The sequence below is a fragment of the Mastomys coucha genome, unplaced genomic scaffold (assembly GCF_008632895.1).
Source record: "Mastomys coucha isolate ucsf_1 unplaced genomic scaffold, UCSF_Mcou_1 pScaffold14, whole genome shotgun sequence".
Taxonomy (NCBI): Eukaryota; Metazoa; Chordata; class Mammalia; order Rodentia; family Muridae; genus Mastomys; species Mastomys coucha.
Window position 1 is genome coordinate 84599114 of NW_022196896.1, and position 22640 is coordinate 84621753.

The 22640-nt window shown below is 46.1% G+C and overlaps 1 protein-coding gene across 1 annotated transcript in view; it reads left to right on the forward strand.

The window, feature by feature from the left end:
- Nucleotides 1-934: 934 nt before the first annotated feature.
- Nucleotides 935-22640, forward strand: part of LOC116089178 (aldehyde oxidase 2) — an 89712-nt gene continuing 68006 nt past the window's right edge. The window contains exons 1-10 of the mRNA XM_031368841.1: nt 935-991; nt 3727-3784; nt 5195-5291; nt 6336-6444; nt 8584-8710; nt 10598-10659; nt 12703-12786; nt 15343-15423; nt 17524-17668; nt 19191-19283. Of these exons, the coding sequence (XP_031224701.1) occupies nt 935-991; nt 3727-3784; nt 5195-5291; nt 6336-6444; nt 8584-8710; nt 10598-10659; nt 12703-12786; nt 15343-15423; nt 17524-17668; nt 19191-19283 (913 nt within the window). The remainder of the gene's footprint in view (nt 992-3726; nt 3785-5194; nt 5292-6335; nt 6445-8583; nt 8711-10597; nt 10660-12702; nt 12787-15342; nt 15424-17523; nt 17669-19190; nt 19284-22640) is intronic.

Below are 22640 nucleotides of genomic sequence, written 5' to 3' on the forward strand. Positions count from 1 at the left end.
TCCATGACAGGAATCCGCGTGTGGATGGACTGAGAAAGAGGAAGTTCTGACTTAAAGCCTCGTCACACAGTGAATGTTCATTCTACCATCGAGGTTTTACTCTAATGACGGTGCTCATGACCTTATGAAGGATGTTCTAGAAAAGAGGGGATTCGTCAACTCTCCTAAAACCAGACCACAGAAGCAGCAAGCCTTGGGCATCACTTTAGCTGAACCATGAAACCAGTGTGGTTGTATCTGCAGATGCACTTAGAGGGTTTTCATGCAAGCCCAGCATCTTCTCCATCATCAGCCTGTCTGTACATTTAGAGTTGTCTCAACCCAGGAGACCCTGGCTTAGTTCCCAGTGCCTCACAGTATCTTGAACAGATCACACTTGTCCTAACAGAATGGTCTTGAGCATAGAGAAGAAGCAGGAAAGATATGGAAGGGCCAAGTGGGTATGACACCCCACACCTTCGCCTCAACTAGAGCACAGACTGAGCTCATCTGTATATTTTCCCAAGAGACATCATTTTCTCATAAGGAATGAAAAACAAGCTGGGGAGATTCAGGGGTGGGGTCTTGGAAAGCTTAAGGCTAGCTAGCTTTCTGCTCGGTCCCCTTTGGGACTGGGGCCGGGTGCTGGGTTGAGGCAATGCACAGAGTGGGTTTAAGCTTAGGGTGTTGTTTGTGGCTTTCACACAATGTTCTCGAGATGCTCTCGAATTTCAGAGAAGAGGTATAGGTTGCATCCTGAGCCAGCTTCAAAGCCAGGGTTGGTGGGAGGTGAGGCGTGGGATTAGGAGGCCCTAGACTTTAAAAGCCATGAAGCAAGGAATTCTCCACTCCAAGCTGCCCCTGCTGAGGCTCCAGGCTGCCCACTTCCACCTCAGTCCTTTCTGTTCACTTCTGTAGCTGGTATCAGAGCCAGGAGGCCAAACTCACCAGAGTCATGCCTTGCCCAGCCCAGATTTCGGATGAGTTGGAGTTCTTTGTGAACGGGAGGAAGGTAAGTGACCCATAGAGTTAGCTTAGCCCTGTGCCTTGCAGAGGGGAACCCCTGGCTCCAGGGACACTCAGGAATCCAATCTGAGCCTCTCCTCTCCAGGACAAGAAGCTCAAGTTTAGGAACCCATCTTGACTTCTCTTCTCTCTTCAAAGCCAACAACTGGGTCCTGGCAATAGTGGGAGGCAGGAAAGCCTTGGCTTTCTATGCATACCGTTGGGACTCCAGCACACACTCTGGCATGGCACTTCACTGTATAACCTGATACAAATTACTTCACCTCCCTGAGACTCAGAGTCCTCCTGTGGCATGTGCTTCCCACAACTGTTGTAAAAATGGAAAGAAAGCTGCTTCTGTCGTCAGGCAGGAGCCCCTGAGACACAAGCCACAGAAGCAGTGCACCCTGTTACATGGTTTGTGTTTCGAACTCCAGAAGTTTTTTAAATGGATCCATTTTTGTATTTCCATTTATCAAATCAATTTCTCTATGGCTGTAATTCTCAACCTTCCAAACACTGTGACCCTTTAATACAGTTAGTTCCTCATGTTGTGGTGATCCACCCCTCAACCATAAAATTATTTTCGTTGCTATTTCACAACTCTAATTTTGCTACTGCCATGAATCATGAGCAACTGTGTTTTCTGATGGTCATGGGTGACCCTTGTGAAAGAGTTATTTGATTGCCAAAGGGGTCATGACCCACAAATTGAAAGGCCTGAGGCCCCTCTTTCCCTGGGTTGCAGCCTGTTCTGGGAATAGAGAGAGACAATGACAGAGCCTTGAAGTTTCGACTTTCACTGATAGCCTTCTTACTAGCCTCATCGCCCCTCACACAGGACACTGGCTGCTTTTAGTGGCCAGGCCCTTCTTATCATGAGCCCCGTACTACTTTCCAAGGGCACACAGCTTCTCTGAACTCTTGCCACCTCCCCTCCAAGAGCCTCTCGAACTTCTAACTCCACACATGTCCTGAGGGGTCAGGAGTTGGCCCAAGAGAGCAGCCAGAGCCCACAGGGCTCCTCATTTGCCTGCACATGCTCTCACCTGAGTGCAGCCTCCCCGGGCACCCACCGCTGCATCCTTCTACGACAATCACTCATGAGCTGAGTTATTAATGGCTTTCCCATTGACCCAAAAGTCAGAGGGGGCTCCTTACTCCATCAGCCCCAGATCGGATGAGGAGCCCAGAATGATATATGGCTGTAGTCAGAACAGAGAACAAGTGAAGAGATAGAGGGGAGAGGGGGGACAAAGTGGAGAGAGTGTTGTGTTTTATAAAAAGATAGGAGAGACCAGAGATAAGTTTGGTGGAGGCAAGGTATGTTGTGGGGGAAGGGGGTGCCTCTGTGAGCCCATGCTGAGGAATCCCTTCCCCCAAGGGATCGGCCACTCAATGTATAGAATAGAGTTTATTCAGAGCATGGGGAGGGGAGTTGAGAGAAAGGCAGAGAGAGAGAGAGAGAGAGAGAGAGAGAGAGAGAGAGAAAGAGAGAGAAAGAGAGAGAGAGACCCCAGCCTTGAGCACAGAGAGGTGGGGGAGGGAATGGGGAGAGAGGCAGAGCAGGAGCAAGAGCAAGAGGGCAAGAGAGAGGAGGGGGCAAGCAGTCCCTTTTATAGTGAGTCAGGCACATCTGGCCTTTGCCAAGCAACTGTGGGGCGGAGTCTAGACTAAATGCCAACAGAGAAGAGGGAAGGGAAGGGGAGGCAGTCTGTGTGGTGGGAGTCTGTTAGATATTTTTATGGGGCGGGGTCTGACCACATTCTCCGTAGCTGTTTGTAAAGGGGCTAGTGTGAGAGGAAGGGCATTGGAGGGTAGGTTTTGTTATTATTCTAGTGATGAGGCCCAGAGAAGAAGTAAACTACTCTCACCTTAGAAATATCTTCCTAGAGATTTCTATTCTTTGAGGGATATAAAACTTTGTGTCTCCCTTCTGAGGAGAAAGGAAGACGCCAGTGTTGGCCCACTGAACCTTCCTTGCCTGTCACGCAGCAGAACAACCAGAGGCGCTCTCATGACATCCCAGGGCAAAAGCACAGAGACTGTGTGAAAGGATACAAATGGGAACGAGAAAACAAGAAAGTTCCTGTGTGACTTTTGGAGTGAACACCCCACTTTCCAGAGGAAGGATGAGGGGATTCTAATGGCCCATTAGACCTACTCTGGGTGCTGAGAAAGGTGTCGAGGCTCACCAGCAGGCCACTCAAATGTCAGGGGACCAGCAGGCCCCAGAACCTATCCAGGACAACAACTTTCCTCCACTGACTTTCTGTGACAAAGTTCAGACCCTAGAGATTATCAAGTATTCCCTCCCAGGTATCCCAGAGATGGCAGAAACATCCCGCCCACCTTCCCTCCTTATAGGACCATCCCTCGTCCATCCCCTGAACAAATACATTCCAAGTTTAAAATGCTTCCAAAGACTCTGTTGGAAGGTTCCACAGGCCAGATGACACAGCATAAGTGACAAATACAGAGTGCAGATATTTTTCAAGAGTGAAAAAACTCCAGAGATTGCGTCCCACCGCAGTAGCTCCCAGCTCCCAGCTCCCATCGCACAGATCACATGGCTACACAGGCCTTGTGAGGCTCCTGTCGTGTAAATAAACACAGTTCCCCCTCTGGGCAGGTCTGGTCTGCTCCATCCCACCTCCTGCATCAAACAGATGGAGCAGACTGCAACAGGCATTCTGCTGAGTCATCCATTCAATCCCATAATCCCTCCTGTTTCCAACGCAGGTGACAGAGAAGAACGTGGACCCAGAAGTCACTCTGCTGGACTTCCTGAGAAAGAACTGGACCCTTCTGATCACAGTTTCAGCCATTGTCTATACATGCCTTGTAGTGCATATAGAGCATAAACTGCTGTGGTTGTGAGAGAGATAGGTCTGCAGCCCTTTGACCCTTGCCTGCCATTTGCTTTAGGCAGTGGCTTTAGGAATATCAGATTAATAGGGCCGGTTAGAACAGAAAGTTTCCCAGCATTGCTCTCGTGTGATTGAATAGCGTGAAATAGAAGCCGAGCCGTGCGCTTGGGCTGTGCCGAGCCACCGGAGTGTTATGTCATAGAGGCTTGGGTTGCCTGTGACCTGCCCTTTTCAAAACCAAATTCTCAGATTCAGCAATTGGATACAACAGTTTCTTCACCTTACATCTATTTTCTTACAGCAGATTTTCCCACCATCTTATATGCTGGAACCCAGCTCTCCATAGTGATAAACATATTTTAATTAGTAAGCCCAATGAATTGCTTGGGGAAGCCAAAATATAAATAATGAAACTCAAGGTCAGGAGTAACAGATTGATGAAATTGCCTCTGAACAAGCTTTGTGTGGTTTCTAATTAGCCACCAATATTAGAAAGTCAAAACACTTTACATTTTAAATAATCAAGACTTCCATTTGTTGTGGCAAGTCCTTTGCCAGCCCGTCACACAGTGGCTGTGCTTAGAGCCAAGTGAGCAGTTACTGGTCCTCTCTCTGAAATAAGACTCAGAGACTCAGTTTCTCACCCAGGCCCCTCTTTACTTACATAACCCCTCTGAACCACTGTGAACTGATGAACCAACAGAACTGAAAGAGAGAGAGAAGGAGAGAGAGAGAGAGAGAGAGAAGCAAGGAGTTGATGAATTTAAAGCCTGTTTTACCACAACTGATCGATCTTACGTGGAAACAGGAGAAGAAAGATAGATGTAGAGGCAGAGCCGAAGCAGAGCCCAGCTTTGGGGTTACCTGGAGAGAGATAGAAGGAAGGATACTCATGGTGGGACCTGGAGGCAATGATAAGAGACCTAGAGACTCATCACCCCACTTGAGGTGCAGTGCAGCCACAGGAAAGCTGGGTTATTACAAGCCAAAATTAATAACGTGTTGAGTTGTTAAAAATAGTTCTTCTCCCCTAATTACATGATTGGAGCCAGAAGAAGACAAAATGCCTTGTACTGAAGTAGGGTTTGTCTAAGGACAAACCTTAGCCCCTACAAGATGCATAGCAAGCTTGCCTGACCATGTAGGTATGACTCCTACTCTGTAAATGGAAGCAAGCCAGAATGGGTTCATCTATCCAGGGCCACAGAGCTAACCAATGGCTTCTCAGACAGGGTGCCATCCCACAAAGACCATTCACACTAGTGACACCCTAGGGAAGCAGCTATCTCAGAGGCAAAATGTCTGCTTTGCACCTTTTCCTTGACTTCCTCCCTTTCCAGTACGCCTCACAGGAACCAAAAATGCCTGTGGAACAGGAGGCTGTGGGGCCTGCACAGTGATGGTATCACTACACGACCCAGTGTGCAAGAAGACAAGGTAGCTAGCCGAGGCCCAGTAGCCAGAGGAGAGGTCTGTCCCTGCCTGGCTTCTATTCCACCACAGGACTAAAAAGGACCCGATCTTAGTGTCTCTGCATTTTAGATCTCACTGGAAAACTCCGCACAAATGCTATGAGCGCTTTCCTCTGATTACATAAATATGCTAATTGCCTTCTATACATCACTTCTGGGAGACTATGACCTCCCGGGTCTATCTATGTATTCCAGATTATGACTGGAGAAAAGCCAACTGTTTATTCCATACTTGAGGAAACTGAGGCTCAAAAAAATATGAGGTGGCTTGTTTGAAGTCATATGACCAATAACCTAATGACCAACCACTTGAACCCATCCATATTTTCTGACCTGGAAGCTAATGGTCTCTTTGTTCTTGAACTGGACCAACCTTGCAGAGCAAGGACCTGGACCATGATCTCACCCTCTAAGTAAGAGTCAGATTCCACCACTTGAACTTCATCTATGTCTTTGGTCCAAACCAAGATGGCTTCCAAACACAGATCCCCGCCACACGGTTAAATGACTTTACTCAGGGAGTTTAAATTAACAAGAAAGTGAATGCAGAGGGCACTGGTATTTGCTTGTGATGAAGCCATTGCTCAACGAAGACTAATAGAAGTTCAACCACCCTTCTGGTGAGATGGATCCTTTCCCGCTTGGGGAAAGGGAGTTTAATGATTAAAAGTTCCCAGGGGGAGATCTATTTTAAGACTGAAAGTATTTTTCTGACATTCAGGCTATCCAGGTTCATATTAAGGATCCCCGGTCCTCATAGGTGTCATAGAATGAGCAGAGAGTGTTTTGACTTGCTCTCATCTGTCCCCCCTGCACCCCCCATCTGACCTCCCTGCTCCATCAGAGCTGTCACCTCTGCAGTCCCTGTCTCCCCTGCCCACACCCTACCCCCCAACCCAGTCCATCAGAGCTGCTCTTCCTAGTTCCTGGTTCTCCACGGGGGGTTGGGGGGGAGAGGGGGAAAGACTGTGTCACTTCACTTGGTTTTCTTTGTGTTTCCGGCACAAAGACACTTCTCTGTCATGGCATGCCTGGTGCCCCTGTGCTCCCTGCATGGGACTGCTGTCACCACCGTGGAAGGTGTGGGAAGCATCAAGACCAGGCTCCACCCCGTGCAGGTAAGTGCACATTCTAATCTTCTCACTTCTGAACTTCACTTTGCCAAAGGCTGTGCAGATTGTCCCACCTCCACCTTCTGGATCACGATGTAGGAGCTTTGGACATTCAGACACTCATTGATCAGGGTGATAACATTCAATCAGTGATGTAAGAGAAAGCTAAAACACACCTTCATTTGATTAAATATTCATCATTCATTATTTCTTCTATTTGAATAATATTAAGATTTTAAGAACCTTGTCTGATACCAATTTACTATAAACTGGAGTAGATATTGAACACAGGCTATAGAATAAATGCCTCTGAGGGGGCTGGGGATATAGCTGTTGACAGAGTACTTGCCTACCATTCATGAAGCACTTGGGACACATACTTATAATCCCAGTACTGGGGAAGAGACAGAAGGATTGGGAGCTCAAAGCCAGCCTGGAATACATGAGATGCTATATCAAAAAAAAAAAAAAAAATCATATCCATGACTGGAGAGGTGGCTTAGTGGTTAGGAGCACTGGCTGCTCTTCCAGAGAATCCAGGTTCAATTCTCAGCACCTAGTTATATCAATTATATCAGCTTCTAACTCCAGTGCCAGGGGATCTGATGCCCTCTTCTGGCTTCTACAGGCACTACATATACATGTAACCCATACATATACTCAGGCACACATATCTATACCAGATACAGGTAGAAATAGAGATAGAGATAGAGATAGAGAAAGAGATAGAGATAGAGATAGAGATAGAGAAAGAGATAGAAATAGAGAAGAGATAGAGATAGAGATAGAGATAGAGATAGAGATAGAGATAGAGATAGTATGCCCTATCAACAGCTATATCCCAAGCCCCTCAGAGACATTTATTCTATAGCTGTGTTCAATATCTACTCCAGTTTATAGTACAATTGGTATCAGACAATGTTTTTTTATTTTAATTTATTTATTTATTATATGTAAGTACACTGTAGCTGTCTTCAGATGCACCAGAAGAGGGCATCAGATCTCATTATGGATGGTTGTGAGCCACCATGTGGTTGCTGGGACTTGAACTCAGGACCTTCAGAAGAGCAGTCAATGCTCTTAACCGCTGCACCATCTCTCCAGCCCCCAGACAATGTTTTTATGGGATAAATTTTGGGGATCATTCCCTGTAGCATAAAGGTTTGAGGAGTAAAATCAGAATTTGGCTGAGGGAGGTCTGAGGGCAACCTCCCTGGAGGATAGGGTCAGTCCCCCCTCCACCACTCAGCCTTGGGTTGAAGGTGATGTGACATGTGCTGGCACTGATTCTCCTGTCATTGTCACAGGAGTTTGGGAAGCCACAGCCAGACCAACCCATGCTCAGGGGTTTTAGGCAGGAGCAGTCCAAGGTTTTTTTTTTTTTTTTTGGCTTAATGACTTGAGAGTCAACTCCAAAGAGGTCAGTAAAGATGATAGGCCCAGAAAGAGTCTGCTAGGAAGTCATACAAGATACTCACAGCAAAGTCAGCACAGTGGGATCCCAGCATTATACACTAAATCTAGAGCTGAGCTTCCAAGCTTTGCTGTTCCCAAGAGTCACCTGAAGCTTGCCAAAAGTTCAGATTCTGGTTAAACCGTTTGGAGCAGAGACCTGAGTTCCCTACCACTTCCCAGAAGAAGTCAGTATTAGCAGACCATAGATCACACTTTAAATCACAGAGTCCAAAATCCTCAGTCCCTGAAAGCTGAGCTCTTTGAGCGGACACAGAAAACATTAAGGAAGAAGGCAGGAGATCAGCAATGGTCTCCATGTCAGTCAAAACCACACAGCCTCCCATGAGGACCTAAGCCGTGGAAGAGGTATGAGTGTTCAAGAAAACCAGTTTCAAAACTTACGTGCGCCCTCCTAATAATTACTGATTCCTGGAGAATTGTTCTCACGGGAGGGCAGGCTGCACATTGCTAATTCCCAAACAGACTTCTCAGAGCATTTGACCCCGAAAAGTAATTAAAGTTGAGAGCTGTAGTTCCTGAACTACTGCCTTAGGGAGCTGCCTAGAAAAGGGAATACATAGAACTGGACAATGGGGTGGGGCACTCTACTCAGAGAGTGAGAACGGTGCAGGCTGCAGACCCTGGAGAGAGTCGGAGGCGGCAGATGTGACCACAGATGCATCCTTCCAGGAGAGGATCGCCAAGAGCCACGGTACCCAGTGTGGATTCTGCACCCCTGGGATGGTGATGTCCATCTACACACTGCTCAGGAACTACCCGGAGCCCTCAGAGGAACAGCTCATGGAAGCCTTGGGAGGTAGGTGTGACACAGGAAGCAGGCAGAAGGGAAAAGTTCCTCACACTTCCCCACACCCTCCTCAGCATCTTCCCAGCTCTGCTCCAGTGCCAAGCCACAGTCCTTTCTAACATTTGTGTGCAGAGATGTTGAGTCATCTGCACAGGGCCCAGGGACCACCACACTTCTATCTCCTGACTTGTCACATGCTTCCCAGGAGCATGAATCCATGAGCCTACCAAACAAAGCACAACAAACCGGCTTAAAACACAGAAAGTTCTCACACAGTCCTGGAAGCATTAGGTCTGGAGTCAAACTATCAGCCCGCCTGTGTTGTGTCTGAAAGCTCTGAAGAGACCACTTCCTTATTCCTCTCAGCCTCTGATGGGTGTCAGCTGAGCCTTGGCATTTCTGAGCTCATGAGCTGCATAACTCCAATCTGTTTCTATCTCACACCTTTCCCCTTGTTGTCTGGGTTATAGACCTTCCTCTTGTTTAAGGACATCAGCCACTGGTTAGGCCCACCCCAGTCCTGGACAACCTCATTAGAGCATGACTCCACTGGGAGAGATCTTATTGTCCAACATGGTTATGTTCACAGTTTCCAGGACTTAAGACTTTGTGTCTTTGTTGGGGGGGGTATAATTTAATTCATAATAAGCCTCTCATCTGAAAGATTTGTAACAGTTTTAACTTCATAAACCTATAGGGCTAATAAACATTATCTTCAGGAGTTATCAATCCTTAAACAAGTTCTCAATTCAAAGATTAAAGACAGATGAAAATAGATATGCTCTTTATCTGCCAGCTGCTGATCTCTCTCTCTCTCTCTCTCTCTCTCTCTCTCTCTCTCTCTCTGTCCCTCCTCCCCTCCTTCTCTCTCTTGCTCTCCCTAGCTCTCTATCTTTAGCTCTTCTTTCAAGTTCAAAAAATCAGAGCCAAGCATATTTGCTATCATGGGCAAAGGCCCTGGGTTCAATCCACAATAAAATAATAATTAATAATAATTATCAGAGAATCATAGTAATTCATATAAAACCCCCACCTTCCACAGGTCTTACTTCAGCAGCTCATCCGTCCTAAAACTTGACCAAGCCCGATTTTTCATACTTCCTGCTCTCTACATGACTCCTCCAGGCCAGTCTCTCCCCATCTTATTCCTACTGCTCTGAGAAATCTACCCAATTTTACCAACCCATAGCTTTCACATCCTTTGAGCCCAAACTTCTTAGTCAGGCCATCAGAGATGAACTCTAGTCTACCCTCTCCCACTACCATCAGACTTTACCACACAACAGAATGGCCCACTGGTCTCTTAAATGCAGGTTCTCCTGCCTGTGTCCAGATGTTCAGGTTCCAGAGGGTGGGATTCATGTACAACCAGGTGATTCTGATGCAATGGCCTAAGAGCCTCTGAGGAGCATACCTGGTAGGCCATCCCTGGCACTTTGTCTAGTGACACCTTGGGGATTGCTTTTTTAAGATCCCACTGTCTTACATAATTTGAAATGGTTATTGTCAATAGCTAAACATCAGGGCAAGGATCCTAACTCAGAAGTAGAATGTTATCCTAGCATATCGAAGGCCCTGAGTTCTATTCCCCAGAACTGAAAAGAAAATCTGTTAGATCTATTTCAGCTTTTAAAGACTCCAGTAGAGTGGCTGGAGATATGGCTCAGTCATTAAGAGTGCTTTCTGCTCTTCCAGAGGACCCGAGTTCAGTTTTCAGCACCCACATTGGTGGCTCACAACCGCCTATAACATCAGCCCCAGGAAATCCAAATCCGTCTTCTGACCTCTAAGAGCATCCACACCCTGACACACATAAATATTCATAAATAAATAATAATCTGAAAAAAGTAAGCAGTAGAGACAAGCAATTAACAGCTATGTTTCCCCTCTGATCAGGTAACCTCTGCCGCTGTACTGGGTATCGGCCAATTCTGGAGAGCGGCAGGACCTTCTGCATGGTGAGTACATAAGTGTGGGTGAGTGGAGACTCGTTATGTGGAGTAGGAATGAGAAGAACGGGTGGTCAAAGCTGGGGGCAGAAGAGTGGATAGGGTTTGTAAGACCATCACAACTAACTAAGACAGGCAAAGTCACCGCAGAGGGGAGGGGCTGAGGGTGGGAACTCATTGGAGTCGCCAGTGCTTGCTGTAGACCAGGTGAGCGTTACACCACCTTTGATGTGGTCGAGAACCACAGAGGGATATCAGGTGAGCTAAGCAACTGTCCAGACACTTGCCACCAGCAAGGCGTGGCATGGATCCAGTGCAGCTGAGATGATGTCTGTAAACACTGCAACGCAAGCCAGGCTTGGCGGTGGTAAAGAAGGCTTCTTCTGAGGATCCAAGCAACTGGGAATGGGAAGACAGAAAAAGAAGGTGAAATTACAGAGTAGAAGCTGAAATTCACTCCAAGAACACAGGGAGCGGCCTCCAAAAGTAGAGATGCTTCTCTGGTGAAAACTCAAATGTCTTGCTTGGCAGTTAGTAAGAGTTCTACAAATAATTACTCATACAGAGAATGCTGCTGACTGAACAGCATTTGACAGACACTCAAGATGGCGCATCTGATGACCCTCTGCTGAGGACGGGGTGGATTCTCAGGGAGACATTAGGCAGAAGCAAAGGGCACCTCGCATCTTGGAGGATTCCACCTGTGGTCCTTATCCAGCTATTCAGGAGTCCATACGGGACAAAGCAATACGCCTATCCTTTTCTGGATCATTCTCCATATAGGGCTTTAACTGTACCTTTAGGCTAGGTACTTTCCTGAGATGGTCAAGGGAAGGTCTTAGGAGCCAATGTGTGCACACAAGATCAATGAAGCTTCTTATAGAGAGAGAGGACACTGGTCTGGGATATTCACAGGAGCATATGAGGCCCCTGCAGAGCTATGTAGGAAGAGAAAGCAGAAGCCACAAGCTAATGTCTCTGTATGCACTCCTGCCTTAGTTCCACACACAGTAGAGGTAGACCTGGAAATGTACAATGGGTGTGTCCCAAAGTCAGGCAGTTATTCTGGTCATGTGTGTCCCAGATTTCTATTGCCTCGTGAGGGAGCCAGAATTGACACACTAAAAAGTGGAATGAAGAGAATGTACAGATTGCTGCTGTAAGTGGGAGAGCATGAGATACCAGCAGGTGTGCTAAATCCACTCCTTCCCCTAAGAGCGTAGGTGTTACCTGCCCCTCCTGGAACACAGGTGCTGGAGTTAAAGCCCAAAATGAGTTCCAATAGCCACCATTGAGCCACGTCCATCCTAGGGACTCTAAGAGCTTATAGTGGGAGAGGAAGGGCTGCTTTTGCTTCTTGGACAGAGTCAGCAAGTGCAGCTAAAGACACGGGCGAAGGACAGGGAATTCACAGTTAGGAGGAGGTGCTTTTCAAGGCAGGAGAAACTGCCTGAGGAAGCAGGGACAAGGAGCAGGGTTGCAAGAAATGGAAATGGATGCGCTGCTGCAAGCAGGGACCACTTAAAAACTGCCATCAACTCACCCAGCTGCATTTCCCTTTCATAAAGGTTCCATGAGAATTATAATGAACAATGTTCCAAACATATATGTGCTATAGTGACTGTATTGTGGTTGCCCTGAAAAATACCATAAAAAATTTATTTTACCACTAGTCATTACCCTAAAATAGCTCAGATATGAACATGATATTGTAATTGCAATGAACAATGTTTATCTACTGAGTAGAGCACATATATGATATAAATACAATACAATACAAATACATCAAAATGCCAGTGACCTGGGGCACTGGATGTTTCTTTACACTTCTGCACATTGTGCTATTTTACATTACATGCTTATATGGTATGCCTTTCATAAGTTACCTTATAAAATAAGTAGATAAGCAAAGCAATAACCGCCTTGTGCGGTCCCTGTAAGTAGAAGGTGGCTTCAGAGTCTGACGTCTCATACAGGTTGTTCAAACCTTCAGGGCACATCCTTATGTGCCTATAAAAAATATTGTTCACATATAGCACTTCATGTCCTCAGGAGCCAGACGGTTGTCCACAGAGAGGAACAGGACAGTGCTGCTTGGATCAGAAGGAAAGTGACTCATCAGGAAGCAAAAGTGATGTGAGTCCCTCTGTTGTTCTCTCTGTGCACGGTCAACCTAGGAAGCTAGGGCAAGCTGAGTCCACAGCAGCATTCCAGCCTCTGGCTCTTTTTTGGTTGGTTGGTTGGTTTTTTGTTTTGGGGTTTTTTTTTTGTTGTTTTTTGTTTGTTTGTTTGTTTTGGTTTTTCAAGACAGAGTTTCTCTGTATAGCCCTGGCTGCCTCTGCCTCCCAAGTGCTGGGAGTAAAGGCATGCACCACCACTGCCCAGCCCAGTCTCTGGCTCTATCATATGGGAGACACTCCTTTTCTTGTATATATATGTGTACACACACACACACACACACACACACACACACACACACACACATATACGTGTATATATGTGTATATATTGGTTTTTTGAGACAGAGTTTTTCTGTGTAGCCCTGGCTGTCCTGGAACTCACTCTGTAAACCAGGCTGGCCTTGAACTCAGAAATCCACCTGCCTCTGAGACACTCCTTTTCTAGAAGATCCACTTGCTGTTCTCACAGGAGTCAAACAGAGAGGTTAATGAGATCCCAACTAACACCTCTTATGCTGTGAAAGAGCTCAGAGCGGGCCTGAGAAAAACTGCCTCTCATCTGCTTTCTCTGTGTGTGTGTGTCCTTCAGACCCACCTGTCCACACTCCCCTTCCACTGATACCCTTTCTTCAGTCTAAAGAATAAAGAGGTCTTGCCCGAGGAGGCGAGCTGCACACCCCCAGAGTGACTCACAGAAGATTGTCAACACATCCCAAAGTCCATTCCCTACCTTGAAGACAGGCATTCAGGCTGAGCATCAGCTAGGCGCTAGGTACCACTTGACTTACATTAAGCCAAACACCAAGGGATGTGTTTAAGCTAGAGTGTGCCTCGGTGTTTGCTCATGAGAAGAAACACAATTATAAAGTAAGGCCTCATCCTTTCCTTACAGTAACACACACTAGTGTGTTAAATTCTGTGGAGAAGGCTGAGTGCTGAGTGACCGGGAAATTCACAGGGGTGTCCCTGCTGTGTGACCAGGTGTCTGCCTGTGACTGCCACTTCCCCTTACTCTCTGACCATCTTCCATTTAGATAACTGTTAAGTCTTGCCCTAGAACCTGTTTAGAACTTTTCATTTCTGCGGGTTGATTCGTTGTTTGCCACTCTAATTCTCAGGTGAAATCTTTTTTCAAGGTTTTAGAACCAAATCACTGGCCCCAAGGACTGCCCAAGCTACTTCTCACATGATAAAATCAATTGGTCCACTGTTGACTCGACCTGCAGTGGTACAGAGAGTCTGTACGAGGAGTAACTATGTGATCTTTCTGGAACCTTGAAAAGCCTTAGAGAGACAGAAAAAAAAAAAAAAGACAGGGAGTGGGAAATGACAAATGTCAGGCCATTTCATCTAATCATCACAATTACCCTCCAAACTAAGCAATATCTGCATTTACTCTGTAGAAAGGTTAAGAAGCTTTCCGTGGAAAGGTTGGTGGGGGTGAGGGTGTTAAGAGGGAACCAGACCTGTCAACCCTCCAATGCCTGTGATTCTCTCTCTTCTCTATGTGCCTGCACCCGCCTGCACCCCACACCCCATACCCCACAGCTCAGTTCTCCTGTGTCCTCAGGGATGAGTGAGTAACTGTGAGTTAAAAGCTAAAGCAGATGTGAGCGAGACAGGAGGGCAGTTGCGTCTGGCTCTGCTCGGCTTTCCTTTCCTGGTGGGCAAAATTCTGATTATAACTTTTTTTTATACAATTATCACGGAGATGAAATAACACTAACATGTGTAAAAGCCTTCAATAAACAGTCATGACGTGTGTGTGTTTATGAAGAAAGATGTGTTTAGAGTCATTTTCCCGAAAACTGCGGTACTTCCCCAGAGCTCTAGATTGTTGACCATGATTGGCCAGGGAGGGCACAGTGAGCCCAGTGCAGGTTCCCCAAGCTTCTTCAGCATCTGTTCACTTTCACAAGATGTCTTGGCATGTCCCAGGATGCTCTTTATTTTTTTTTAAAGATTTATTTATTTATGTATATGTGTACACTGTAGATGTACAGAGGGTTATGAGCCATCATGTGGTTGCTGGGAATTGAACTCAGGACCTCTGCTTGCTCTGGTCCTACTCACTCCAAGTCCTGCTCGCTCTGAGCTCAAAGATTTATTTATTATTATATGTACGTGCACTGTAGATGTCTTCAGATACACCAGAAGAGGGCATCAGATCTCATTACAAATGGTTGTGAGCCATCATGTGGTTGCTGGGATTTGAACTCAGGACCTTCGGAAGCGCAGTCAGTGCTCTTAACCACTGAGCCATCTCTCCAGCCCCCCCAGGATGCTCTTTATAAGAATCGATGACACTCCTTCCTTTGGAATCATATTAGTGGCAATCAACCACTCTCTGGCAATTCCATCCTATTTTAAGTCGTTGGGCTACAGTGAGTTCCCTGTATGGGGGAGTGAAAGACTCCTACTGTGTGCGTCCTGCCTAATTCCTTAAAGAATTCCAGGGCTCTTTCCAATTGAGCTGAGCTGGCCCAGCCATCTGCTTCTTCCTTTTATCAAGGTTTGCACGGAGCTATTTGTGAAGGACGAGTTCCAGCCCTTGGACCCAACCCAGGAGCTCATATTTCCCCCAGAACTCTTGGTAAGACAGACAACACAGGTATTTTATGTGCTTATTTAAATCTCCCGTAATGAACCCAGTTTTTTAAGTCTACCATATCCTTCCGGTGACATGTCAAATGGGAGATGTGTTGGTTAGGATCCAGAAACCTACTTCCTCCCATCCCTGGCTGACCTTGGACTTTTTAAAACACGAGCCCACCATTACTTTCATCAGTGTGATCTGGAACGTGTCCCTGTTGACTGGCCAGACCATTAGGCTTTTCTGAGCATCCCTGTGTTTTCCCAGGAACTCCATTGCACCGACTGTAAGAAACACTGCTTCTCCCCTCCTTTGTCCCCTGCTTTGGGGGCAGTTTCTTGACTGAGAGAAACAGGCTCCACCTGCTCCACCCTTCCTCCATAAGCGTAGTGAACATTCCTCAGGCATCCCAGGCCCCTTCTATAAAATACCTTTCCCTCTTTTACTAAATATTTATTTCTAATTTCAATGATATGTATATCGGTGTGTCTGTGTGCGAGTGTGTACCCCTGAGTGTACGCACGGGCCCGTGTGTCCTTGTGTTGGATCCCTGGAACTGGCATAGCAGGCCACCCAACCTGGAGGGCTGAGAACCAAACTCAGGTCCTTTGCTAAGAGCAGCATATGCCCCTAGCCCTCTCCAGCCCCCTTTTCTGGGAGAAGAAAATATTCTGAATATTTTGAATGAGAGTATACTCATTCAAAAAGAAGTATCCGTTTAGCAACACACTGGACTGTTGTAAGTACTAACTATTTTGTAAGAAGCAAAGAAAAGAGAAGACAATGCCCTAGGAGAGCTTGTAATCTGGTAAGAAAGGTGGATGGTAAGCAAAATAATAGATGAATGTGTAAACTGGGCATAGTGTTGTTTACATGTCCCAAGCACTCGTCATCCAAGCACTCAGGAGGCAAAGGCAGTTGGATTTCTATGAGTTCAAGGCCAGCCTGGTCTACACAGTAAGTTCCAAGACATCCAGAGCTAAAGAAAAAAAAAAAAATCACCAGACAGAGACAAGGCTAGAACACAGGTGGCTGTAATTTTCAGTGCCGTGGCCAGAGAACACGCCTCTGAGGAGGTGATGTCTGAAGAAATTCTAGAAGGGAGAATGGAGTCTGTCATGGGAAGGTGTTCTGTGAGAAGCATCCAGGCCACGGGAACAGTGAGTGTGAACATGCTAGCGGCAGGACGAGACAACAGCGGGCCTAATCTAAACTCGATGGGCCAAGACAGAACACAGAAAAGAGGAAAGGTCAGAAGCCATCAGGGCAGGCCGTGCTGGACTTAACCTTGCTTGGATTCTGGATTTACCTTCTGTGTAGGAAAAGCCACTATGAGGGAGGTGGCGTAGAAGCGGGTCAAGCTCCTACTGACATCCTATCAGGATGCTGCCTGTTGCTGAGCCAAGAACCTCCTAACACTTGGGGAAAGGGCAGGGAAGAAGCAGTGCGTTCTATGAGAGGATAAACAACATCCCAGAGGGCAGTGGCTAGACCTCTGATGCAGGTGGTAAGGGCCAAATGGATTCTGGGTATGCTTGCTGCTGGGTGCGATGTCACGTGACAGGGCCAAGCCTGACCCCAGTGTTATGTGTAGCTAGAGGGTACCAGTTACCAGATGGAAAAACCTCCAGAGGGGCAGGTCGTCTTTCCTTCGGTGTTCCTTTTCAAGAGCCGAGAGAGGTTATGAGGAGCTCAGTTTGGGGCAAATTAAATGTGAGGTGCCCCTGACACATCTAAGAGGTGACAGACATCAAGAACTCACTGAGAAATGACTTAAATGTTAGAGGAGAAAAAAATCCAGACTGATGGTATTAATTTAGGGTCATTAGGATAACTGTGATATAAAAGCCATGAAACTGAATTAATACTAAATTATCCCAGGCTAGGCAGTAGTCAATGGTAGGTGCTGACTTATGGGATCACTTGTTCCTAAAAGGCCACCTACTTACATGAATTCAGGCTTTAGCTAGTGGACATAGTAAGTGTCTTTCTGGGTAAGTGGCCCCTGAAACCCTGAAATCTTCCTAGAGGAACATAACCCACCAAGGGCCTGGTGTGGCCCAGAGTGACACAGGTACATAGCCTATCATTTGCCCTCAGATGATGGCTGAGAATCCAGAGAAACGAACCCTAACCTTTTATGGAGAGAGAATTACCTGGATCACCCCAGGAACCCTCCAAGAACTCTTGGTGCTGAAAGCCAAGTACCCTGAAGCCCCTCTCATCTCAGGCAACACAGCTCTGGGTAAGTGGTAACAGTCTCCTTATTCCATTGTTGACACCTGGCTGAACTTCCTGGCCCCTGCTCCGTCCCCAGTCTGCTGCTTAGAGATGAAATATTCACCTGTCTATTCAGTGACCTCCAAAGGTGACGGACATACACCCTAATAGTATTCAGGATGACTGAGGATGATATGCCAGGGTTTTTAAAAAATGTTTTAATTCTGGGAGGCAGAGGCAGGTGGATTTCTGAGTTCAAGGCCAGCCTGGTCTACAGAGTGAGTTCCAGGACAGCCAGGGCTACACAGAGAAACCCTGTCTCAAAAAAAAAAAAAAAAAAAAAAAAAAAAAAAAAAAAAAAAGCCCAACAACAACAACAAAAAAACATTTTAATTCATTTTGTCTCTTGTTATTTTGCTCCAGTTAAATATTGAGTAGACATAGAGACTGTTATAAAATACTTGTGGATGTATGAACAAACATACCTAGTGACTACTTTGCTTCACACACGCACACACACACACACACACACACACACACACACACACAGCCCAGTGGTAGAATGCTAACCTAGTCTGTCCAAGCTCTGGGTTTGATGCCCAGCATTCCCCACAAACTTGCAATTGGTGTTCTAACCACTGGCCTTCCGAGATAAAAGAAGAGGCATGCACTTTGCTCCTTCCTCCCTTCCCTCCTGATGACACCCCTCAGCTGAACTGTGTTGCCCATTGGCCAGTCTCTTCCTTGGTTTTACAATTACCACATACGTTTGAATTCCCAAACAATGTGTCGGTTAATTGTGTACGTACTGCACAAAGACTGTCACTATTACTCTGAAATTTGTGGGTTTTTTCGACAACATTCTTGATCTGAAACTCATCCCCTCTTTTTGCACGTACCTGGGTCCTGCACGGAAAGATTTGCCCCTCCGGTCTACTCGAGAAAGGCAGCTGTTAAAACAGCTTCAGCTATTTCCAGGGTCCCAAGATTTTATAAATGTCTTTTTTTTTTCCCTCATGCTGTGGATCAAACCTAGAGCCTCACACACGCTCAGCAGGTGCTTGCCACTGAGACACAAGAACGTTCCCTGTTTTGTTTTGGTTTGGGTTTTATGTTTGCTTGTTTTGAGACAGGGTTTCACTATCACTTTGACCAGCCTGGAACTCACTGTGTAGGCCAGTCTGGTCTCAAACTCACAGAGTTCAAACCACCTGGCTCTGCCTCCTGAGTGCTGAGATCAAAGGCATGCACCACCACTCCCAACCACAAACATTCTTAGAAGTATCTCCTAGAAGTATCTTAGAGTTCCTATGTGGAAGAGAGTTTGAGGAACCTCCCACAGTTTTATTTCCTATTGGTCAGCATAGCAGGAGTACAAGTCAGGGAATGCATACACTGGGCAGAGGAATATATATATATATATACTGCTTTTACTTCCGTACATATTTATTATCAAAGTTATGCTTTATATATGAATATTTTTATGAGAAATTTTCAATGTAAAAGGAAAAGCATTTTGTCTCTCTAAAATGCATTCTTTCCTTCAGGACCAGCCATGAAGTCTCAAGGACACTTTTACCCAGTTCTCCTGTATCCTGCAAGAATTCCTGATCTAAGAATGGTGACTAAAACCAGTGACGGTGAGTTCCAGCCCTTGCTAGGAAAATATGAATGACTGACCGACCCTTGCACTAACTTACCCCCGAGGGATTCGGCAGAAAAACCCTCCAGCATCTATCTTATCAGCCCCCGCTCACACAGCATTCTTTTTCTGAAGCAAAAGTGTATCTCCAGGGCAAACCTCATGACTAAAGCCGAGGTTGTAGCCTGAGACCCTGCATGCTCTTTGGCCAAGCACTGGCTAGCCTTCCCACTTCCCAACTTTTCTCTGATACCAAGTCTCGGTATCAACTCTTCAAATCTAAATAAAATAAGTAATGAAACTAGGTTGCTCCATAGGAAAGGGACACTTTCCCTCAGCCCCCTTGTCTCTGAGGGCTCTGTCAAAAGGGCCTTTTGAGGCACAATTCAAAATCCTCAATATAGCCTAATCTTTCCTCCATAGATGAAGAACATGGGATGCAAAAAAAAAAAAAAAAAATGTGCTCTCCCAAGGGCATCAGGTTACAAGGACACTTGCTCGCGGTTCGGAAGCCCCACTGCCTTTTCACATTAACTGCCCAGCTTGGTCCCTCTGCCAAAGGAAGCCACCCAGGCTGGGCGGAAGGAAGTCTGTGCAACTGTGGCCAATGACTCACTTAAAGCTAAGGCGTGAGTGCCCTCTAGTGGCCTTCAGGAAACTTCCTGTGGCAGGAAACGTGAGCACCACTGGGGTGAACTGGAACCAGCTGTGCTGACAGCAGCACCCCCAGGAGTCATATCTCTAGTCCCACTTTGGATGTGAAGGTCTCTTTAAACTACACATTCATTCACATCATATCCACGGTTGCCTCAGTCTAGTTTTCTTTCAAAATCATTACCACAAAGTGTCCCGAAGTCGATACCGGTGGGGGCGATACCCCTTGAGGCATAGAGTCAAAGTTTAAAACCCTGAGCATCAAAGCAAGTTGGAGACCCTTCTAAGTCCGTCAGAAGGCAAAATAAGTTTTGTGACCAGAGACAAAAAAAATTACATAAAAACACTGTGAGGAGGTAATGTGAACAATGGGAATACCAGACAAAGGTCCAGATGGCCTGTCTGGCCTTGGTCAGAGTTTGAACTCTTGTGGGGACAGAACTATAAAGCAGAGAGCTGGTATTCGGAGCCCCAATAGAGGGGTGAGCTGTGTGGAGGTTTTTTTTTTTTTTTTTTTTTTTTTTTTTTTTTTTTTTTTTTTTTTTTTGCTTGTTTATTTGTTGTTATCTGTGTCAAAACCAGAAGCAGGAGCAGGGCGTGGTGGTTCCTGGCCTCATGCCTGGAATCCCAACAGTTGGAAGGAGGGGGAGGGAGGATGAGAATCCAAGGCCAGCCTTGGCTACATTGTAGAAGACTGTCTCAAAAACAAAAGGCAACAAGAAGCCGAAAGAGGCAGTGATGAGCCACTCTGCTCTCTGAATTTCTGGCTTAAGCGAGAGTAGTAAGATGTTATGTCTGGTTTCTTTCCCTAAAGAGAGCCAGGGTCTTTTCTGGGGCAATGAATCATTTGACAGGGAACAAGGTTAGCTCTACTAGGCTCCTGCAGAGATACAGCAGAGATCTGGGGTTTGAGTGTTTGTTTGTTTTAATTTTTATTACATGTGCATTGGTGTTTTGCCTGCCTGCATGCCTGTGTGAAGGTACAAGATGCCCTGGAATAGGCAGTATAGACAGTTGTGAGCTGTCATTGGGTGCTAGAAATTGAACCCAGATCCTCTGGAATAGCAGCCACTGCTCTTAACCACTGAGCCCATCTCTCTAGCCCTTGGGTTTGCGTTTTAGGTTGCTGTTGGAAAGACTATTTGGTTTGGTTTGGTTTGGTTTGGTTTTAGAGGCACAGTTTCCTTAGGTAGCCCAGACCGGCCTCCTAAGTGCCGGAGTTACAGGCATGTGCCACTCCATCTGGCTAAGGCCAGAGTTTTTACAAAAGTAAACAGTAGATTCCAATAGAACCTATAGGGATAAGGAGTCAACAGGCCATAGGTAGGGATTCTGAGGCGAGACCAGCTCTCCTAAGAGTTATCTTTTAAGAGATGCTGGAACAGGACAAGGACTCCAGGCTGACATTCTGAATAGGAGAGTCTATTTAGCTACAGACTTCTTCTTGGGATGTGGATTATAAAGAGCTGCTGGTCTTCTCCTTCTGGGAAGTTAGCTGAGGTTAGTGATGCAGTAGGGAGTCGAGGGGGGTGATGGGGTGTGTTGGCAAATACAGGGGATGTATTGTGCCAAGAACATTTAATATTGATAAAAAACACAGCGTGTGGGAGGGTTGAATACTCTCAAAGATGAATCAACAAGAGAAAAATTCCAAGTCCAACCTGAAACCTGCTAAAAGTCAGACTCCCAGCAGTTATTCTCCAAGCCTGCAAATGAGCTCAACTCAAACCCTGTGTGCTAGGGTTTCATTATAGAAACTCGAGAGGGGTGAAGGGTTTCTTTTAAATGGTCAGCTCTGGGTGGTTCGGGTAAGCACACACTTTCTTATATTGATCTGAACCTTTCCGTTCTACTGAGGACGTTCAAGTTCTCAAGTTCTTGCTCACACCTTGCCAATCCTCACGAGTTTAACTCCAATTGTTGTCAAAATGTTGATTGATTTCTGGCCAGTTGGCAGGGACCACGGTCCCTCTCCTCCTGGGTACTCACCCACGGCTCCCTTCACCCCTTCCTGTGACCCCAGAACTTCCCCACACCCAACACCACCAACCGATGAGTAGTCTGAGGCAGCTGCTCCCTTGGGATGTGTCTGTTTGACGGGCCAGTGTCCCTCATGGACCCACTCATGAAGGTTATGGTTATCTGAGTTGGAAAATCCTCAGCCAAAACGTGACTGATTTCACTCTTGTTTGGGTCATCTTGGCCTAAATTCCTAGGCTATTATATTTTGAATTTTTTTCAAATCAGAATATACTAAAAGGCCATACAACGAGGGGGATTTACATGAAGGGGTATACACAGCCTATTTCATTTCTTGACAGAAGCTGTTTGTTCGTTACTTGGGTTCATCATTCACATATTTTTCTCTAAGAATCATCAGGAGCTTAGTGAGAGGTGGTTTCATGTCAGATTCAAGTTGGCATCACCATAAACCCTTTCAGTGTGGTGCCATCGCGTCATATTCAAATTGCATCACTATAAACCCTGTGAGAACCATAAAGCCAGGGAAAAGGTCATTCATTTTTGTCCTTCAAGTTTGCATAAAAACCCTTTCCTTCCAAAAAATAATTGTTGATTTTAGACCCTGAGATTCAAATGACCTTTGCCATTGTGAGAATGTTATCAGATTTCTTCTCCTTAACCACATAGTAATCACGGTCACCCAAAAGGATCATGGGAGTTCTAGCAGGATCTACCACTG